At 40.5% G+C, this 21,390-nt stretch overlaps 1 protein-coding gene across 2 annotated transcripts in view; it reads right to left on the bottom strand.

Moving 5' to 3' along the window:
- WDR7 (WD repeat domain 7) overlaps positions 1-21,390 on the bottom strand; it is a 346,874-nt gene that overhangs the window by 185,487 nt on the left and 139,997 nt on the right. For both annotated transcript variants that reach the window (XM_074952395.1, XM_074952396.1), the window contains one exon: positions 10,101-10,214. In XM_074952395.1, the coding sequence (XP_074808496.1) occupies positions 10,101-10,214 (114 nt within the window). The remainder of the gene's footprint in view (positions 1-10,100; positions 10,215-21,390) is intronic.

Raw genomic sequence — 21,390 nt, 5'->3', positions numbered from 1 at the left:
AAACACATTCCAGAAAGGTGGTACCAGACCACCTAGATACCAAACACATTCCCCCAAAAGAACAGGAACACACTGACCCATCCTAAAGATAAGGTCAGGATGACAGCATAATAGATAGAGATGTTTTGATTGAACCAACATGTACAAGGTAACGAGTGACACCCAAATACATCAGGAGTAACACATAACTTGTTTGTATCAGTGTATAAAAAGGTATCTCAGAGGGAGTGTCTTTGACTGGCCTAGGGTATAATGGAAAGTCCCACCAATAACTGAGCTAGTCCATTGCAAGAGGCATATATGTGTTCGTGTACCTGTAACCACTGAGCCAGGATATTAGGACCATGCTTCATTGACAACAAACCTGACCTTTTGCTATGAACTGAGTCTGTGGATTTATTGGGCCGTTCGATCAGCGCCTGCTGTACGGGCTATCTGGACAGAGTCAGTACAGCACGCAGAAAGAACACACATGCAGCCAAACATCTCATGACAGTATGCGAAGGAAGAACAGATGGGGGGGGGGGATTCCAGGCACCAAAGGGATCAAGACATTTAACATCTACTCAAGAAGTAGGTTGGGATTCCATAAGGGTTGATGCCATTAGAGGTTTAGAGTAGTCTCTCCTCCATCTTTCACATCAGCCTCTAGCTAGCGGATGTAATGCGCTATTTATTGAGTGCTCAGCACATTTTTCAAGCCCAGAAAGATCTACCTATTTATGAACTCTACCTTCTGTATATATTGATAGTAATTAAATTACATTGGAGAGCAGCAGGTGGCTCTCATTCTAAAGAGCATAAAGACTAATTAATGAAGACAGATCACAAGGATTCACATTTGAATATAAATTGAAAAATTTACAAAATATGTTAATCATTTTCTGGTTCTGAAACAGATATGTGTATCATAGAGATTCTTAATTCTTATTGCAGTTTTACTTCTTGAGAATCTCTTTTCAAGACAATTTCTACTACAGTAAATTCTGTGGATGTTTAAGACAGTTATCTTTACATTCCACATATCTCTATATTGCTTTCTTTGTAAGCAGCTGACTCTGTCAACAGAGGTACTGATGTAGTATCATGCTGTCTGTTTTTGACAATGTCAGTAACATTTGACTCTTTACCCGTTACATGGTCAGCCATGTCCTTGCTATACTGAACAAGTGGTGGAGTAAAACCATTATACAGACACTGCAATATAGACCCTCAGAATTCAGCAGTAACACTCCTTAAATGTGCATATGTACATTTCTAAATGAAAAAGAGATCTAATTGATTTCAAAATTATTTTGTTTCTCTTTTACCTCTCAGGGAAAAATATATACTAACATTTTAAAAATTGTTATGTTAAATGGAAGAAACAGTGCAGAATGTTGACAGAATGTTCTGGTTAGTGGCAAATATATTTTGACAAATAGATATTTGATTTACAAACAAAGCTCTTGTCTCTTTCACAAAAAAGCTAAAACTATTACATCTGGTTATCTCATTTATCTGTATTAGTGTCTTCTCTTCAAGCTTTCTGACATTCTAGATAAACTCATTCTGTTTTACATAATTAGGATGTGGAGGATGGGGAAAGGTTAAGTGATCAGTTTAATACATTTTCTTTGAAGTCACCACATATTGAAATCTACAATATATTTACAATACAGGGTTTTCAAAGTCATCTGACTTCGATTCTGAATCCTGAAGTCTTGACCACTAAAGCCAGTGGGTTTTTTGCCCAAGTAGGAATTATTGTAAATTGCAAAATCATAATGCTTTTGATTTGATCTAAAATGTATGTTCAATTCATCCGAAGTAAAACATTTTACTGGATAGCTGCAATAGAGCAATCATTCTAGCCATGAAAGATAATGTACATAATACTGCTGTTTTGAAAGAATATTACTTAAAAACATGTATGTTCAGTATAGTTAAAAACAGATCCAATTTCCCTGAGGACTACTGTAAGTGATTTTTTAAAAATGCTTAACACACAGTCTAGTGTATTAGTAAAAGTATTTTTCTGAAATAGGCTTCAGCAATTTTTTTTTTAAACTGCCTACACTAGACTGTCCTAATCTCTAAGAGGATTGATGTGAAAGCGATCCTTTTAAAAAATTAGATGGATAAATAAAAGTGATTGGTGAATGTCAAGTTGGACCGAAGAAATGCCTGTTGACTGACCACTGCATGCTAGCATTACTTTGTGCAGCTGATCAATAGATATTAGCTTTAAAAAGACAGGCAGAAAAAGAAGCTGCATCATATTTTTAAGATGACAAGGTGAGGTTTAAATTGTTTCATTCAAAGCTCAATTTTATTTTTTCTTACTCCCATTCCCCAGTTAGAAATATTCTTTTTGGGAAAAGAAATTATATTCAAGTGATCATAAACTTAATTTATACAGCTTTTAGCTTTGTTTGTCTATCTTTGTAAGTCAATCACTTTCAATATGTAAATGAGAGTTTTTTTGGTTCAATTTTTTTAACTGTAAATTATAAAGTTACGCCACAAGTATTCTAATTACCTAACGCAAATCATAAAATTGCACCAGCAGTGAACTAACCAGGAATCCTTACTACTTTTGACCAAGGCCCATCATTGCAGGCAGACTTCAATCACATACTAGGGTCTCCTGACCTGAAAATGCTGAGCATTACACAAAGCAAAAACACGCTCACACCTTAGAATTTCTCGGACATGAGGTCCCATCTTCTGTCTCTTCCCTTTCCTCAGAGGCTTGCTTCCCTTTCCCTTCAAAACCTTTTGGCAGCTGCAACACTGGATGCCCACAATAGTGCTGACACTACAGTAACAGTTTCAGGTAAGGAAGAAGGGAAACTCTAAGGATGGGAGAGTCAAGGAGTAGGAAAACAGTAGGTAGGCAAAGGGAATACTGATATGAAGAGGTCTCTATTTTCTTGTGAATCTACATTCTACTACTCCTAACTTCCATTAATTTGTTTTCATTTTCATAATAGTCAACTTTCTATTACATGTGGATTTAATTACATTTAGATATGCCTTAAGCATAACACAGCATTTTTCATTGATGACTGGCTTTTATAGGAATAATTATACTGCTATTAAACAATGCTAGAAATACATTCTGCATATTACATATATTACATGTACAACTTATAATGCATACAAACTGGCAAAAATAATTATGCAGTAACGATTTCCTTTATAAAGGCAGAAAAAATGAATAAGCTTATTCCTTTTAGTTATTGTGAAAATCAGACAGATAATCAAGAAATCTACTAGCTATATTGCCCATAAAGTCCTATAGAACAAATGCTCCAACCATTGGATACTCCCAAAATAAATGTACTCTTCTTGATACGGGTTTCTGTCAGTGTGCCTACCAGATTTATCATAATGTAACTTATATAGACTTCTAGTCAATAGAAATAAATATAGTTTTCTTTTAAACCCTCACAAAATCCATACGCTGCTCAATCAAGTCACACAAACTAAAGGTAAATTACACAATCTATAAATTGTGATATGCTAGTTGCTTTGATGGGGTGTTAAGAAAATCTTTTAGCTATTTAAATCCTGAGGATATTGAATATTCTTCCCTTTTAATACACAGTGGCATGAAAGGAAAGATTCAGTTCAAGAGAGCAATACTGTATATTTCTCATATTTTTATGGTCAGTCATAACATATGTTGAACTAAATAAACCGGAACTCTTTAGACTTCATCAGCTTTGCCTACAATAAAATCTAACAGTGGTGACAAGTTATGATGGTACTGTATATCTTTAACATGCTGTAGTTCACCCTGCTGTGCGCTGATTTAAACAGTGCTAATTTGTTCAAAACCCTCAATATTATCTATAAGACAAATAGTGAAAGATCAAAACATCAAAGACAATCTTTTAATTAACCATAATTGCTAAGAAATAAGCCATTTCATCTCAAGGGCAGTAAGCTGAACATACCAGATCTTGCCAGATTTAAGACACTAGCTGAGAACACGTATAACACAAAATAAATGAATGAGATAAAATTTGCTCAGTTTCTAGCACAAATAATTACAGAAGACACAGATAGTTGCAGAAGGAAGCAAACTATTATAGTACTATTTCTCTGCTTGAGAATCATTGAAGTTACTTTTCAAACCACACTTCTTCATATGGACTGGACTACATTGTCAGAGAACCTATTAACAAGAATAAATTCATTCTCTCAACATGTTTATATTCTAACATAATAGGAGATAAATGGGAACAAAGCAGGAGAGCCCATGTTAATTAACTATATGTTTGCTACACGTGATCAACTCCACATATAATGATGGTTTCACAGTTGTCTAGGGAGATCATTAGGGTCCCTTAGCTTCTTTTCCCAGTGGAAAGATTTTAAATACTTTCAACTGAAAGAGATTGTTAGATGGAGATGAGAAGAATCAAGATACTGGATTATTACAACAGAGGCTGACCGTATCCACAGGTTGCGATTTTACAATCATTGATTTCATATATTAATAGAGGGCATTTTTTGCTTCATAATTTAGCAGTCAGATCAGAAATGGAGATTACTTACTGTCACTGGAGGTTCTTTTTGAAGTGTGATCTCTATCTATATGCCACGTGTGTATGCATGCGTGCCATGTGCCCGAGTCTGGAAATTTTTCAAACCAGCGTCCACTGACCCATACATGCACAGAAACTTCCCTCATGCTCCTGACTGAGGATATAGGAGGCAGTGTGGGTTGATGTTTCTCCAGTTCCTCCTCTTACCACGATCCAACAGGATCTGAAGCCTAAGGGAAGGAGGGCGGGTAGTGGAATACAAATAAAGATCACACCTCCAGTTACAGTAAATAAGCTCCATTTCTTCAAGTGATGGTCCCTATGTGTATTGCACACGTGGGTGACTGGCAAGCAGTATTCAGATGGAAGGGAGGGTGCGAGGAAGATGGTAGCAGAGATGCTTGAAGTTCTGCCATTCCTACAGCTGCATCTGCAGTTGCAGCTTAAGTTAGAGTGTAGTGTGTCATGAATAGATTGACAAAGCTCCAAGTTGTCGCTCTGCAAATCTCCTGTAGTGGAACGTCTGATAAGGATGCTGTGAAGGCCACCTGTGACCACATGGAGGGAACTATAATACCCCCAGGAGAAGGAAGTTTTGTTGTTTTGTAGCATTCTAAGATGCATCCTGAAGCCTACTTAGAAATCCTCTGTGAGGATATGGGCTGTCCATACAATCTTTCTGCTATGAAACAAAGAGTCTCAGAAATTTTCTAATGGGTTTGGTTCTTTGCAAGTGGAATGTCAGGGTGTGCCTGACGATGAGGAAGTGAAGTGTCCTGTCTTCAGAAGATGGTTTCAAGAAAAATACAGGTAAGTGTATTGATTGATTGATGTAGACCTCAAACAATCATGGGAAGGAATTTTGGAAATAACCTAAGGGAGGCCCTCTCTTTGTGAAATACTGTATAAGGAGGGTCTGCCATCATGACTCCTTGCTCATTGACCCTTCTGGCCAAAGTGATGGTTTCTAAAAACACCACCTTCATGGAGAGGTGGGTCATGGAACACATTGTGATAGGTTCAAAGAGCAGACCCGTGAGTGTTTACAGAACAAGGCAAAAGTCCCATTGAGGTGTAGGTTTAATGATTGGTGGGAAGATCCTGATCAAGCCCTTCATAAATCATACAGTAGCCAGGTATGTAAAGACAAAACATCCCTCAACCGGAGAGAGGAAGGCACTAATCGCTGCTAGGTGCCCCTACAGCGAACTAGGGGCCAGACCTGAACTCTTTGAGGAAAGGAGATATTGTGGGCATTCTAGTTATCCTAGACTATCAAGTGAATATCGGTGGTGATGTGCTCAGGCCAAAAAGCGACGCCATTTAGCCAAGTAGCAGGCTCTAGTAGAATCTTTTCCACTTTGGTTAAGGATTTCCAGAATGGGATGGAGCATTAGCATTCTATTTCTGATGCCCATCCAAACACCAGGCCATGAGGTGGAGTGAGCCTCGGCTGGGGTGCTTGATTTCCACCCCCCGCCCCCACCCCATCCTGGATTAGGAGGTCCTGAAATAGGCAGATCCTGATAGATAGATAGGTGTGTGGACATCTTTAGGAATTCTGTGAACCAGAACTGTCTGGACCAATAGGGTGCTAGAAGGATTATGGTGGCTCTGTCCCCATGGAGCTTCTGTTCAATCTGTGGTAGTTGGGACAAAAGGTATATCTGACATTATTCGTCCAGTACAGCAGGAGAGCATGACCGTGGGAATTGCAGCCTGTGGCTCTCCTGGAGCAGTACATGGAAAGCTTTCTATTCGTCTGAGGTGCAAAGAGGTCCCTTAGTGGAATACCCCATTGTGCTAATATGTTGGTTAGAACTGTGTGGTGGAGCTCCTATTCATGGTCTACAGAGAAGCTTCTGCTTAACCTGTCTGCCAGGAAGTTGTAAACACCCAGGAGATATGCAGCTTGTATCATAATGTGGTTTCTGATACATCACCTCCAAAGTCTGACTGTTTCCAGGTAGAGGGGATGAGATCGTTCCCCTTCCTCTCCCTGTTTGTTTATATAGACCATTGCAGTGATATTGCCTGACCTTATTTGTACATGGAATGAGCGTATGAGGGAACGGAAGGCCTTGTACGCAAGGTGGACTGCTCTCAGTTCCAGTAAATTTTTGTGTAGCCTGGCCACTTTTAAAAACATAAGAACGGCCATACTGAATCAGACAAAAGGTCCATCTAGCCCAGTATCCTGTCTTCCGACAGTGGCCAATGCCAGGTGTCCCAGAGGGAACGAACAGAACAGGTAATCATCAAGTGATCCATCCCCTGTCACCCATTCCCAGCTTCTTACCTGCAATGGCTAGGAATACCATCCCTGCCCATCCTGGCTAATAGCCACTGATGGACCTAGCCTCCATGAATGTATCTACTTCTGTTTTGAACTCTGTTACAGTCTTGGCCTTCAGAACATCCTCTGGCAAGGAGTTCCATCGATTGACTGCATTGTGTGAATGCACACAGGGTCCAGGTACCCTGAGCAGTGTCGTAGTCCAGGTAAACTCCCCACCCTGCAAGGGAGGCATCTGTCAGGATGGTGGCCCTTGGTATGGGAGGGTTGAAGAGAGATCCCAGCATGAATTTGTTTGGGTTGGACCACCAAGGAAGGGAGGTCAGAACTCTGGTGGGAACAGTGACTTTGGAGTCAACGCAATCCCTGTGTGGTTGGTAGGTCAAATGGAGCCAAGCTTGCAGGCACCGCAAGTGGAATCTGGTGAACGGCATCATGTAGGTGCATGCAGCCATGTAGTCTAACAGAGAAAGACACCGGCGCACCACAGTTTGCGGGTGATGCAAAAGATCAGGTTGCTCATTGCATAAAGCCTGTCTATGGAGAGAAATGCTCTTGCAGAGACTGAGTACAGTCATGCTCCCATAAAAGTTATTGTCCTTGGGGTAACAAAATGTACGTTTTTTTGGTTATGCAAACACCTAAAGTAGAAAGAAGGTGCTGAAGAGGTCCCATTGCTGACATGACTTCCTGATGAGATCAGCCCACCAGGAGTCAGTCATCCAGGCATGGAAATACTGTATAACCCTGGTATTGCATTTAGGCTGTTACCACAGTGAAAACTTTAGTGAATACCCTGGGGGCTGTAGCAAGCCCACAGGCGAGGACATGAAACTGGTAGTGTTCTTGGCCAATGAAGTACAGAAAATTTCTGTGAGACGGGTCAACATATATATGCACATATGCATTCTTCCTGTCAAGGGCAGCAACCACATTGCCTCCTGAAAGGAGGGGATTATAGATGCCAGCGCAATCATCCTGAATTTTAGCTTTTGAATAAAGATTTGAATTGCCAAAGGTCCAGGATGGATCTCCACCCTCTGTCTTTTTGGGGGATTAGAAAATATGGAGTGTAGAACCGTGTTCCTTGATACTGGGGTGGGACACGTTCTACTGTCTCCCGGCGTAAAAGGTATTCCATTTCCTGTTGAAGAATCAATTGGTGAGAGCGCTCCCCGAAGAGGGATCAGGAACATGGTTTGTGAGCAGAGAAAAAAGATCTGTGGTAATTTTGTTCCAGCTGTGGGCAAAGTAAGACGGCCTCCAAAGATGACAGGAGAGGAAGTAGGTGCCATTGAGGGTGGTATGCAGGTCTTGACCTGCATGTCAAAAATAACTGTTGGCCTGTGGTTGGGAGTAAGTGGAGCCTGTGGCAGTATAGGGAGCCATGAAACCGGACCCCTGAATTCTCTTTTATTTATACAGAGGCTCAGGTGGACATATGGAGCATGTCACAGCGGAGGTCATGATCTAAAGGACTGTCTCTAGTGTTTCCTCCAGGAGGGCTGGAGCGTAAATCCCCAGGGATGCAGAATGGATCTTGACTCTTTTAGAGAGTGCAGTGATTCATTCATCTTTTCATTAAAAGGCTGGATTCATTGAAGAAGAGATCTTGGATGGTGTTTTGGATCTCTCTAGGAAAGCCCGACTAAAGCCACGAGTCCCTTCATGTGACCAGTTCTGTGGCCAAACTTCTGGACACTGTATATGCAGCACCTATTGCAGCCTGGAGAGCCATCTGTGCCACTAACCTCATATTTTGCTAATAAAACTTAATAATTAGCTATACAAAATTGGAGACCTGCAGAAGAGAAGACCTTCCTACTCAGGAGGTCCAGTCTCTTTGAGCCCTTATCTGCTGGGATGATTTCTGGTAGTGTGACCAAGCTCTTTCCATAGCTGCCTGTACCACCAACAAATTGGGGCAGGATGGGAAAAAAGTCAGCTCATTTGGCAGGAACAAAATAACATTTTTTGGCTTTTGGGGAGGGGTATACAGGCACAAAGTGTTGGTGTGTGCCAAACTGCTCTGGTTAGTACTAATATAGCCATGTTAACTGGAAGTGCCACCCTGGTCGGTCCTTGTGATTGCAAATTGTCCAAGAGAGGGTGTTAAGGATCCTGGACCTCTTCTAATGGGATCTGCAGATTGTTAGCGATCCTTTGCAACAGCTCCTGATATTGACGGTGGCCATCTGACGAAGAAGGCAATGAAGGAGCGATGGCGTCATCTGGAAATGATGAAAGGGCACCCATCGGAACTGTTGGTACCAATGGAACTAGTTCCAGTTCTTCCTACTTATACACTGATGGAATCAGCTGACAAGAGGGGGAGGAGTGGTATGACTTCTGACAGGGGCCTGGTACCTGCCACAGGGATCCCAAGGGTCCCAATAAGGAGGGATCCATTTGTCATGGCGGCCGTCAAGGGAAATAGGTACTATACCCGGGGGGGAGGGTCAGATCTGGAGGGATGGTAAGCACAGCTTCTCAACCATCTTCTGGGACCAGAGAGGATTTCCCCCTACAGGGACTAGGTGTGGGGGAACAATACTATACTATAACTACTAAGTTAATATATAAAACTATGTACAAACATTTTACTTTACAGGTTATTCACAGAGTGAAGGAGGGCATGATTCCAACTTAGGACATGTGGCAGTAAGAAGGAACTGGGGAGGCATCGATCAACACTGCCTTGGTTGGGAGCACAAGGGAAGCTACTGCGCATGTGTGGGTCAACAGACACTGCTTTGAAGAATTTCCAAACTGGGGTGCATGGCATGCATGAGTACTCACATGTGAAATATACATAGGGACCATCACTCAAAGAAGAAGTTAACATTGTCAGGGCATAATCAACATGTACCCTATCACTGGAAGCAATGTATGCAAATTTTCATCCTGTAATGTTAAAGTTTGTCTTATGCAATGATCTTCCTCATGTAACACAATCTTTTTCTTTTTAGCAATACTTGTCACCAAGTACTTTATACCTCAGGATAATTGTTGCTTGACAGTAAATTTTATCCTAATTCATAATTTCAGATTCTATATTTTTGTTAAATATAAAAGATCACTAGATACAATTCACAAATATACAACACATGCAAATACACTAATTATACTTTCTTAGGAAAGGGTTCTCAAATATTTTTGCTCAAATTCATGTTTCCTCCAAGCACACACTCGCCTAAAGGATTTAAAAGGAAGGGATACAATAACAATAGGAATGTAGTAGTGGTATTAAATATATTCATGCTCACCTGCTGTGATGTCATCATCAACAAGATCATGCTCTTCTTCCTGAACTTTGGCTTCTGACCCTGATGAATCTGGACTTGCACTACCAGTTTGAATGGCTTCCACTGTCACTCCAGCTGAAACAAATTTAGTCACATTAAAAAAATGACTATTTTGTTTTTAGTTGGGTTTTTTTGGAATTTATAATCACAAACAACCTTAATTTTCTCCCACTAGGAATTGCCAATGCTTAGAAATAATATCTTTATAACTCTTTCTGTTCAGCACTAAGGAAAGTTTCTTTCCAATAAAATTTCAAATTTTCCTTCCTTTTATATCAGCATATAGAAGCAGGTTTAATATTGAGATTTGGAGGCAAAATACAGACACGCCTTTAGCTGCCTTTAAAATGTATTAATATCAGATTTTTTTCTAAGTTTGACAAAATGGTATATAATTTTCTATAAATATAAACATAGGAACGATTCCTCCTAAAGAAAAACGTTTAAGGCATTTATATATTTCTTGTACTTCTGATGCATTCAACTATAAAAAGGATTGGACATTTACATGGATAATGAGAACACTGAGAGTTACATCAGAAAGAATTTTAAAAACTAGAGTTTGGAAGGTGTGTGGAATCTCATGCTTCAGAACATGACAGCTTCTGGCTAATATAGTTTCAAAGAAATATCCCTTATGGGCAAATTATTCAGTAATTGCCCACTTCAGGATTTCTTGGGGAGGATTTTTTGGACTAGCATCTGAAGCCATTGCCAAAGGCAGGATATTGGACTAGACACACCACTGGTCTGGTTGGATATAGCAATTCCTATTTCTCTGATGAAAAACAAAACAGGGCAGACCCACTGTGGTACACTCTTGTGTAAAAAAACATTTTACACAGACACACAAAAACAAAATTGTGTGTCAAAATATTAGTTCAGCTGTCATCATAATATGCTCAGGGCCACCATGAAAGAATGAATTTCTAAATCCAAAGTACAAGAAAAAGATTTCTCCATAAGTGATTGCCCTTAAATTGAAGGAATGGAGTAATAAAAGAAGGTAATGAAACGACAGAGGACGGAACACACAACCAAATCAGTAACAGTTACTAGTATCACTTCACTAAGCCTGCTAGCAGTGATCATGTGAAGACCACCTAAATTAATAGCTTTAGCACACAGTATATTATTAAAACATAAAGTTTATAATTTTATCTTACCACTATCACAACTAATGTACACCACAGTTCATAATTTGAACTCTGCTCCCCTACGGATGTGAGCATTTCAATGCTTCCTTTACCAGACTACCCACTCCAAACACACCAGACCATCCGTCAGCCTTCTCTCTGGCACACACCCTTCATCATAATATCCCCTTTCCCCCCCAAATGTTCTTGATGGTACAGATTTAGTGCAATAGTTTGGTGTATTGCAAGGGGTTAGCCTGGTAAGGAGGTGCTGGAAGGCTGGCATTACTAGCAGGACAAAATTAACGTTATTTGTGATGTACAGTAATTGTAGAAGTGGTTAGGTGTATGATTGAGTGGAAGATTAGAAGGCATATAGGAAACTCGACTTTTCATTTCCTGTGCTTTTGTGGTTGTGTGTGAAGCAACCTTACCAATTTCACACTAATGGTGGTGAACTTCCATATTTTAAGAGAAAGAGTTTAACACCGGATGCCAAATCTCCACTGTTTTACCCTATACATTTTCCCTCTTGCCTCTCCTATTCCCTTGACCCCAAAATCTCTCCTGAAAAATTCCCTTGTGCATACACATACCCATCCCATTTCCCCCTCATGCTTGCCTCTTCCCTATTCACCTGCTCCTAACAGTGGCACTGTGCCACCTGACAGCATGGAGGAAGGCAATCATTTTCCTCAAAGGATGATCTCACTGGCAATGAGAACAATGGACAGAGGGGGTCATCTTTACTAAGGGCAGTCCAAATTTCCTCCTGCACAGGTTGAAGGGAAATGGCAACCATATTAACTAAGAGCAGCATGTGGCTTCAGTCTGACTGAGAACAATGTGAGGAGGCAACTATTTCGCAAGGGCAATTCTTCATGAGTATCTCCAGAGATAGTGACTGCATATGCCAGTCTCTGTTGAAGAATACATTTTTAGCTTTCAGCTATTGGCAGAAATTGACTGTTAACCTTAAATATTTCTTTCTTACTACCCACTTTGCAATACCTACTCAGGATCAATTTTCTGTAGATACATAGTGTTAACGCTGCACGTCTACAACAACAAACTAAAAAGCCTCACAGATTTCAGATAGAAACCCATTTTAAACACTCCCTGTTAATAATCTGTTACACAAAGCTAAACAAAAACTACATAGAAAACTCAAAAGACATAATAAACTTTGTGTAGAATTTACAATGGAAAGATCAACATGTAGGACACCACCTTCCCTGCCAGGAATGCATGCCCTAATTTCAGCCTCTTTGAGAAGGCAACCTTAACTATGGAGTCACAGTCAAACCCTCCATAACAGAGCACCACCCCACACCTATTAGGCTGTATAAATAATCATCAAAACCTATGCACTGAACAAAACAAAAACACGCATGAATACACATCTCTACTCAGTCAGAGAACACATTGGTCCTCTGCATAAAGGCAAACAAATAAAACCACTCTGCAACAAGGAGCTTCATAAATTCCATCTTCTGCATGCAGCAATCTAGAATATGATCCACTTGTTCCTAAGCACTCTACGCAGAATCCGCTTCCCTACATTAGGATGTCAGCAGGCACAGCAAACATGTTTGATGCATCCCCAACATGACTCTTAAGACCCCAGGGCTAGGCACTGTCTGCAATTCTTCCATTTCTTTTCCCATCCCAGGAAGAGGATAGATTTAAATGGTTGCTTAATCCTTAAAAAAATGCATGAGAAAGCCTCTTCTGAAATGGAAGCTCCTCCTCAAGTAAAGTACAGTCTCTGTGGCTATATAACTGGATAAGTTATCAGAAGCTCATGGTACGGTGGCCCCAAAAGGTAACTTTTTATTGGATAGCACCCTTAGTGAATACTAGTTTACATTATGGCAACCACGAATCTGTGGGTCACCAAAAGGAGGGTGATGTTCCATTTGATATGTGCTACAATACCTAGGCTTAATAAGGATAAATAAAAAGGACAATATTAAAAGAACGCCCACGTATGTGTTGGTTTACATCAGATATACAATAAAATATTTATTTCTGCTCAGTGAAAATCCAGTAATCAGGAACATGTATTCCTGTACTCCAGTGCTTTCTAGATAATTGTGGGGAAAAACCACCTAAAAAGTATGTCTTAAATGTGTCATAAAAACCTGAATGCATGTTCAAAATAGGCTAAATAAAATACTAAATATGACTGAAAACTTATTTTACTATGAGTGATTTCACCAATGTGTGATATCCAATATGTGTAATAATCATAATATTAAATATAGCTGCCTAACCTATTTATCATTCACTTAAATACATTAATATTGTGCAATGCAATATTATTTTAGTTGTATTTTTCTGCTCTTATAACTCAAGTCTTCCAAAAGTAAAAGGATCAAGCATATGTATGTTAACGTACACCAAAGACCAGTTAATGAGCAACAGGTTGGGGTGCTTTTCAGATCACACCCTCTCATATGCATTGCCGTGCTGTATAAACAAGCCCTAACTCCTAAGAGCCCAGTCAAACTATCCTTACCTTGCCTGAGGCCTTAGTTCCTCCAGGGCCGCTAACACAACAGGGAGTCCAGTTCCTCCAGCAACCAGGGCCAGTTGCTAGTTGCAACGCTTCTTCCCAGAGGATGCCAGCTCATTCAATATCATCTGTCATGGTCTTCTACCACTTCTTCCTTGGCTTGTCTCTCTTTCTCTTTCCTCCTTCAGATATCCAGTTTAATGCTTGCTTAGCATGTCTCCCATCTTCCATTCAGTGTACAGGTCCCAACCACCTGAGCATTCTTTCTCTGATGATATTTTCTAACATGCACTGCTCGATCAGATCCATTACTCTCACATACACTCTTTTTGTTAGCCACTACCATCGGCCAACTCTCTGCTCTGTACAGTGGTGTGCTCTGTATAATCACATGGTATAATCTGACCTTTCCTTTGGTGTGGAGAGCTCTATTTGATTAGATGTTGTTCATCCTTCCAAAAGTGGTGTTTGCTTTTCCTAATCTAGTATGAATATCTTTATCACAATCTCCTTCAAATGTCATCACTCTTCCTAGACAGCAGAACTCTTCTGTCTGTTCTATTTCTTTTCTGTCCACATATACCTTTGCATCTGTTGTCCAGTTTCCTACCTTCAACCATCTTTATTTTCTCTTCATTTACTTTCAATCTAATGTTTGCTGCTTCCTGTTCTACCTCTGATGCAAGGACAACCATTCTGTTTCACAATGTACTCAGCAAAGCAATGGTGAGTCACTAGTCTCTGTTACCCATTTAAACCTGCATAATGCCTTTTGTTGTTCATTTCATCACCCAGCCAACTGCTAATGCAAAGAAGATTGGTGACAACACACTCCCTTGTCTAACTCCACTCACAATATCCAACCACTCCCGCTGACCTGTATCTGATCTGGCTGCACATCTACTTCCATCATAATAAGGAGTTTATATGTTGATCAGTTTGTCTCGTATCCAGTAGCTCTTAACAATATTCCACAGGGTCTCACTGTGGACACTACTAAACGCTTTTTAAAAGTTGGTAAGATGGGTTTTTGCCAAGCAGTAGCTTTTTTGATCATCTATCAAAGACTGATTATCTGCTCATAATATCGTCTACATGGACGGAACCCAGCCTGGTTTTTTGGTAATATTCCATACCCTGGTTTCTTCATTCTATTCAGCATAACAGTAGCCAAGACTTTGCCCAGGACTGATAGCAGTACTATACCTCTCCAGTTTATGTATTGAGTAAGAGCACCATTTTTTGGAAATGCCACAATAATACCATTTTTCTTTCACCCATATTTTGTTAGAGTTTTGTTAGCAGCTTTCAATCAGAATTTTGATTCCTGACTTCAGTACTGTTGCTTGAATTCTGTCAACCTCCAGGAACTTCCCCGTCTGAGGCCTTTGATAGTGTTATTGGTCCTTTTATTTCTAACTTAGCACTGGCATTTCTCTAGATCCTGTGCATGATCTGGACAGCTTAACATAAAATGAAAATGGTCTTTCCATTATTTGACTTGTTCTTCATGCATTTTCAACATCTGTCCATGAAAATCCTTGATGGTCATCACCTGTGACAGTCTGGTTCTTCCCGAGAGGTCATGCACTATTCTATAAAGCGCTTGATGTCTCCCCTCTGAGCTGCTTTGTAGGCCTCTTAGCCTTCTCCTGAAAAAAGGCATTTCTATCTTGCCTTCATCTCTTCTCTTTTTCTCTGTATCTTTCATCTGTGTCTAGGAGTTCTTCCTGTGTCTTGCACTGTTCCTTTTTTGCCTTCAGAGCTTTTCATTCATCAGTCATTGCCCATGTTCCAGATGTAATCCATGCATCTTCTGCCTTCTTTGGAGGTCTACTACTTCCTCTGCTGTCTCGACTACCACCTTCTACCAGTTTTACCATCTGTCTTCCAGACTTTCTAACAACCTGGTCCTGTAAAACACTGCAAAGGTTGCTAAGGGCAGTCTGGAATCTGAGCTGTTTTTCTTTGTCCTTTGTCCCTATTACTAGAATACTCTTTTTATCTGTCTTAGTGATCTTTTTGAGTTTAAGTTGTATTGTGGCCACTAAAAGATAATGATCTGAGCCAATATCTGCTCCTCTGCTGACTCTGACACCCCTCAAAGACACACATCACTTAGATATACACACGTGCTCTATCTGGTTGAAAGTCACATTGACTGGTGATCTCCATGTGAACTTGTGTCTCCTCTTGTGTTGGAAGAGATTGCCTCCTATGGCTTGGGTGTTTGTGCCACATAGATTCAGCGTTCACTATTATTAGTTTGGATATCTTCTACTGCTGTGTCCCTGACTCCTTCCAAACCAGCATAGTTGCCCATTTGTACACTGAAGTTGCCTGTCATCAGCATAATGTCATGGTTAAGCATGGCATCCAATACTTGCTGCACCTGTTTGTAGGATGTATCCTTTTCACTGTCACCTGCAGAGTCTGTTGTTGCACATACCTGGATTATTGTACACTTGATATGTCTTCTTTGCAGTCCAGACGTTGCTAGTCTGTCACTCACTGGTTCCCAAGGCAGCAGGGTCTTCACCGTGATGTCATTTAGCATCATTCCTCCTCCTCTTTCATGCATTCCTCTTTGTAGCATCATCTTGCCACTCCCTGCCCATTTCATCTCACTGATGCCAAGTATGTTCAGATGGTATTTTTTCATTTCTCGTGTAACCTGTGCCAGCTTTTCAGTACTATACGAAGTACTAACATTCTATGTGCCTACTTGTTGTTACAGATTTGATAGTCAGGATTCAATGTCTCCAGATCTCAGCTTTCTTTTTGCTTTCACTGAGGTCTGTCATATTTGGATTTTGAGCTCCATCTGCACTCTTAAGGTTTGATTTAACTGAACTGTTTTTGTTGCAGGAAGGCTGTACCTCAGTGATTGCAAAACCAACTGCAGAACCCTCCTCTTTTATCTAAGCTTGGGAGTGAGCTGAATCAAAACTCCAATTGAAATCAATGCAAAGCATCAGACTTTAAATTAAACTTTATAAAAGATGCATATAATCTGTTAGAAATATATTAATTTTAAATCACTGATAATTTATTTTCTTTTGTAGGGATAATATGGATTATCATTCATATTTAAGCAAATTAAATAAATTCATTTTTTCAAGTTTTTATTTCTTCGGTTTCATACAGTTGCATCTTTCAAAATTTCTAATTAAAACACAATAGGGGCAATGATTTGATATATATAATTATCCAAATTAATTGGGTTTTAACAATGGGAGCATGAGAATGTCTGCAGTTTATTTCCAGACAGAGGGTTTAAATTTATTGGAAACAGATTTCTGCAGTGACTGACCAGCACTGCCCCACATTCCCTGCAATCCTTATGACAGACAGACTGCCTGCCTCACATTAATTCACTTCACACTATTTCTATCGATCCACAGCCGGTTCCCTAGTCTCTTTGCACACACTGCCTGTCTGGCTGCCTACATCCACATCAGCACATACACACAAAGGCCACAGAAAGATAACCTTTTGCTTCCATTAAAGACACAGTATCCATTTTTCTAGCTACAATAACATCAGAGATTTAAAATATACCAGCCTCTCTGTTGCCTAGTGAACAAATTTACTTGGACACTATGCCCATTGTATACTCTGGGAAATGATCATTTCAACATTTTAAGAAAAGTTATGTTGGCCAAAGAGAAAATGGAAGCAATGGGACAGAAGGTATACATACAGCATGCAACTAGAGAATCCCTTAAAAATGGAATTTAATTTGAAGAACCTATAATCATACTGAAGACGAAAGCTGACCTTCAACATATTTTTATCTTTAAGCATAAATAAAGGAAAACAGCATTTTCTTAAAATCTATATTGGCTCACAGAGCCCCTATTTGGGCAGAATATATTATAGACTTTGGTGAATGCAACACCTGAAGTGTGATTTTAAGAAGTAAACATAAGGAATAGAAAATGAAGTTACTGAATGCTTTACATTCTTATCACAGTGCGGTGTGTGTGTGTGTGGGGGGGGGACTGAAGAGCAGTAAAGCTCAAATATCTTCCCAACATGAAGAGATCAAAAAATATCAATGGTCAAAACCATCTCTAATACTTTTAATTCATGACTAGGGCCCTACCAAATTCATTGTCCATTTTGGTCAATTTCACGGTCATCGGATTTTAAAAAACGTAATTTCATGATTTCAGCTATTTAAATCTGAAATTTTATGGTGTTATTAGTTTAGGGGTCCTGACCCAAAAAAGAGTTAAGGGGGTGTCACAAGGTTATTGTAGGGGAGGTTGCGGTACTGCTACCCTTACTTCTGCACTGCCTTCAGAGCTGTGCAGCTGGAGAGCGGTGGCTGCTGGCCGGAAGCCCAGCTCTCAAGGCAGAGCCGCCACTAGCAGCGGTAAAGAAATAAGGATGGCATGGTATGGTATGGTATTGCCACACTTACTTCTGCACTGCTGCCTGCCGAGCTGGGCCCTCAGTCAGCAGCTGCCACGCTCTGGCCGCCCAGCTCTGAAGGCAGCAAAAGGAAGGGTGATAAGGTATGCTATTGCCAGCCTTAATTCTGCACTGCTGCTGGCGGGGCACCGCTTTCAGAGCTGGGCACTCAGCCAACAGCCATCGCTGTCTGGCCACCCAGCTCTGAAAGCATCACCCAGAAGTAAGGGTGGCAATACTGTGACCCCTCCCCCCCACCCCCGTGCATCTCCCTTTTGGGTCAGGACCCCCAATTTGAGAAACACTGGTCTCCCTTGTGAAATCTGTATAGTATAGGGTAAGAGCACACAAAAGACCAGATTTCACAGGAGGACAACAGATTTCATGGTCTAGAACGCATTTTTCATGGCCACAATTTTGGTAGGGTCCTATTCATGACACACACTGTTATAAACATTCCTTCTTGATTTGCAGTCAACAAGCTGAACACACCAATTTTGGATCCAGAAGGCCCAAATAAAATAAGATTAATTGTACAGTCTACAGTGTATTGTGAAATTAAGGCTAATCCATCCTAACACCTGAATTCTAATACATTTACTGCAGGAGTAGCTGCAGAAGCAGCATAAGCATGTACTGATGCACTTGTTGGGAGACGCAGGAGATAAAGTAGGAGCCAGCCTCGGTGACCCCTTTCCCAGAAACCCTCCTCACTCTCACCCCACAATACTGTGCAGGGAGACCCCTACTTTGGGTGAATTAAGACCCAGGGGCCATCCTTGCAGGGAACAGCCAGCCAAAGACTGGAATCAGCAATATCAGTTCAAGCAGAGACCCAGAGACCCCAGGCCCTTTAAATTGCCTCCATAGCCCTGCTGCTTGAGCCCTGGGGTAGCGGCTGCAGGGCTCTGGCAGCTATTTAAAGGGCCGGGGCTCCAGCTGCCTCTGCCGCCCCAGTCCTTTAAATAGCCACCGGAGCTCTGCCGCTTCCCCAGGGCTCCGGCAGCTAATTAAAGGACCGGGGCAGTAGAAGCAGGGGAGCCCCAGGCCCTTTAAATAGCCCCCGGAGCCCTGGGCTGCTGCTGCAACCCCGGTGGAGGAGGGGGAGGAGAAGGAGGGGGGGCACTTACCTTACAGGGTGGGCTGGGGCTGGCTCTGACCCCCTCAGCCCCGCCCCTTCTGGGGGCCAGAGCTGGCCCCAGCGTACCGCTAAGTCACTCGACTTACTTTCACCCCTGCATGTGCCCCTCCTGCCTCCCCTGCCCACCTTCTCTAGCCGCTTCCCTTCAGTGTCCCCGCGATATTCCTTGTCTTCCTGTTTAGTTTATCCCCTCCCAACTAACCCCCATCCCCCCCAAAATGTGAGGAACTATTTCCTTCTAGGCAAAGAAAGATGCCTAAAAGGTTTCCATTATTACTCACAGTATCTGCTGTATGAAGGAGTTCTATTGGTATAGGTGGTGGGGGGGAACACTGTGCTAAATGCATTCGCTAAAGCTGGAAGGAAAATTCAACAAAATGTTACCTGGTTATTAGGATAAAACATCATAAATCCAACTTCAATATTTGGAATTTATTTTAAAAATAACCAGCATGTTTTTTTCAAAATAATTCAGTTCTACATGTAAGAAGCCAAGGAAGTTCAAGTTTATGCCACTTTTTTGGAATCTGTTGAATATTACTCTTGCTAGTGACAAATACTTTATATTGCTTATAAGACATGAATCTCTTTAAACTCCCATAAAGGCACAGGCTTCTTTACCATTTTTATTTTATTCATCTCTATACCAGACTCCTTTGTTTGACAACAAGAGATTGTTTAGTAAAGTGGCTACCATAAACTATTAATGATTATTATAGATAAGTATTTCAAAATATGTTTGCTATTTTTATACCTAATTCTACTGTCAAATTAAGACGCCCCTTTTAGGGAAAAAAATGCATTGTACACACACAGGGATAAATGGCCTGCCTGAAGATCTTACCTCTTTAAAGGGCTTCTGAATGCATGTACACAACTTAAATTGGAATCTGTAGAGTGAGACTAATGAAGGGGAAATCCATTGCTCATTTTTATACCACTAGTTTAAATGCACACCAAACAGAAAATGGCATCTAGTAATCCAGAGCTAGTTTCATAGATCACCAGTAAGCAAAAAGAAATCATCTCCATTTTAGAACAGGAAATATTAAATTTAAATAATTTATTCCTCTGTAAAGTCCACGGTTTGAGTGAGGAGGGAGATCATATATTGCTTATTATGCAAAAGATGACCAACTACAACAAAAAGGTGGGAAGAAGAATATTTCCACAAGTGTTTGTTAATTTTTTAACATTAGTTGAAAAGCTAGTGTTCAAACATAGCTACCGCCGGAGAATGTGGTGGTGGGGGGGAGGGGGACACTAAAATGGTTTCAGTAACCATCTATTCCAGACAAACAAAATAGGATAACTTTCTGTCATGTCAGAACTCTGGAAAGGAGTATTATAAGCATTAAATTGCACTCATGCTGACATAACACATTTGCAGCTTTTGAATTAGAGACCAAATTCTGAAGGTAAATAGAATCAGAGAATGACACAGCAGAATCTGGAGGCTCCCTGGAATCCTCTCATGATTAGTCCCAGAAACCACAAATGCAAACTATCCAACACTGGTGGGTCAGAAGGGAAAAAAAAAGTTTGGCCTAACAGCCCATTGGTAAGAGGTAGAGAAGCATAAAAGCTACAAGTTAAACTTGAGAGATTTCATGTTGTGGATGGCTGCACTGTATCATCCAAAATGAAGAGGCCCAAGGATGACTGGTGGGTAAAGAAATAACAGCAGATTGAGTCATTCCTTGTCTTGCGCAAAGGATCACAGAACCATATATTAAAATATACCACAGCAGCTTAGTGGCTGAATCGACAAACATTTCAAGTGCTTCTTGAATCACTATTAAAATGCATTTTATTTAAAACAATTTGGCTCATGTATGATAAAGTTTTCCTTCCAGTTTATTACCAAGAATATTTGCATGAAACAGGATCCTAGTTTCTAAAACTGCTCATCTGGTCCTGGTATATATTCTCTACCCAAGTCAAACCTCTCTCTGTAATATCATAGTTGGTTACTTGAGAAATGAAAGAGGAAGATACATTAAATATGATACACACTCATAATTGTTTCTAAATAGA

This window comes from Natator depressus, chromosome 5, assembly GCF_965152275.1.
Source record: "Natator depressus isolate rNatDep1 chromosome 5, rNatDep2.hap1, whole genome shotgun sequence".
NCBI lineage: Eukaryota > Metazoa > Chordata > Testudines > Cheloniidae > Natator > Natator depressus.
Note: the sequence above shows the minus strand (reverse complement) of the source record. Positions and strands in the feature narration are given on the sequence as shown.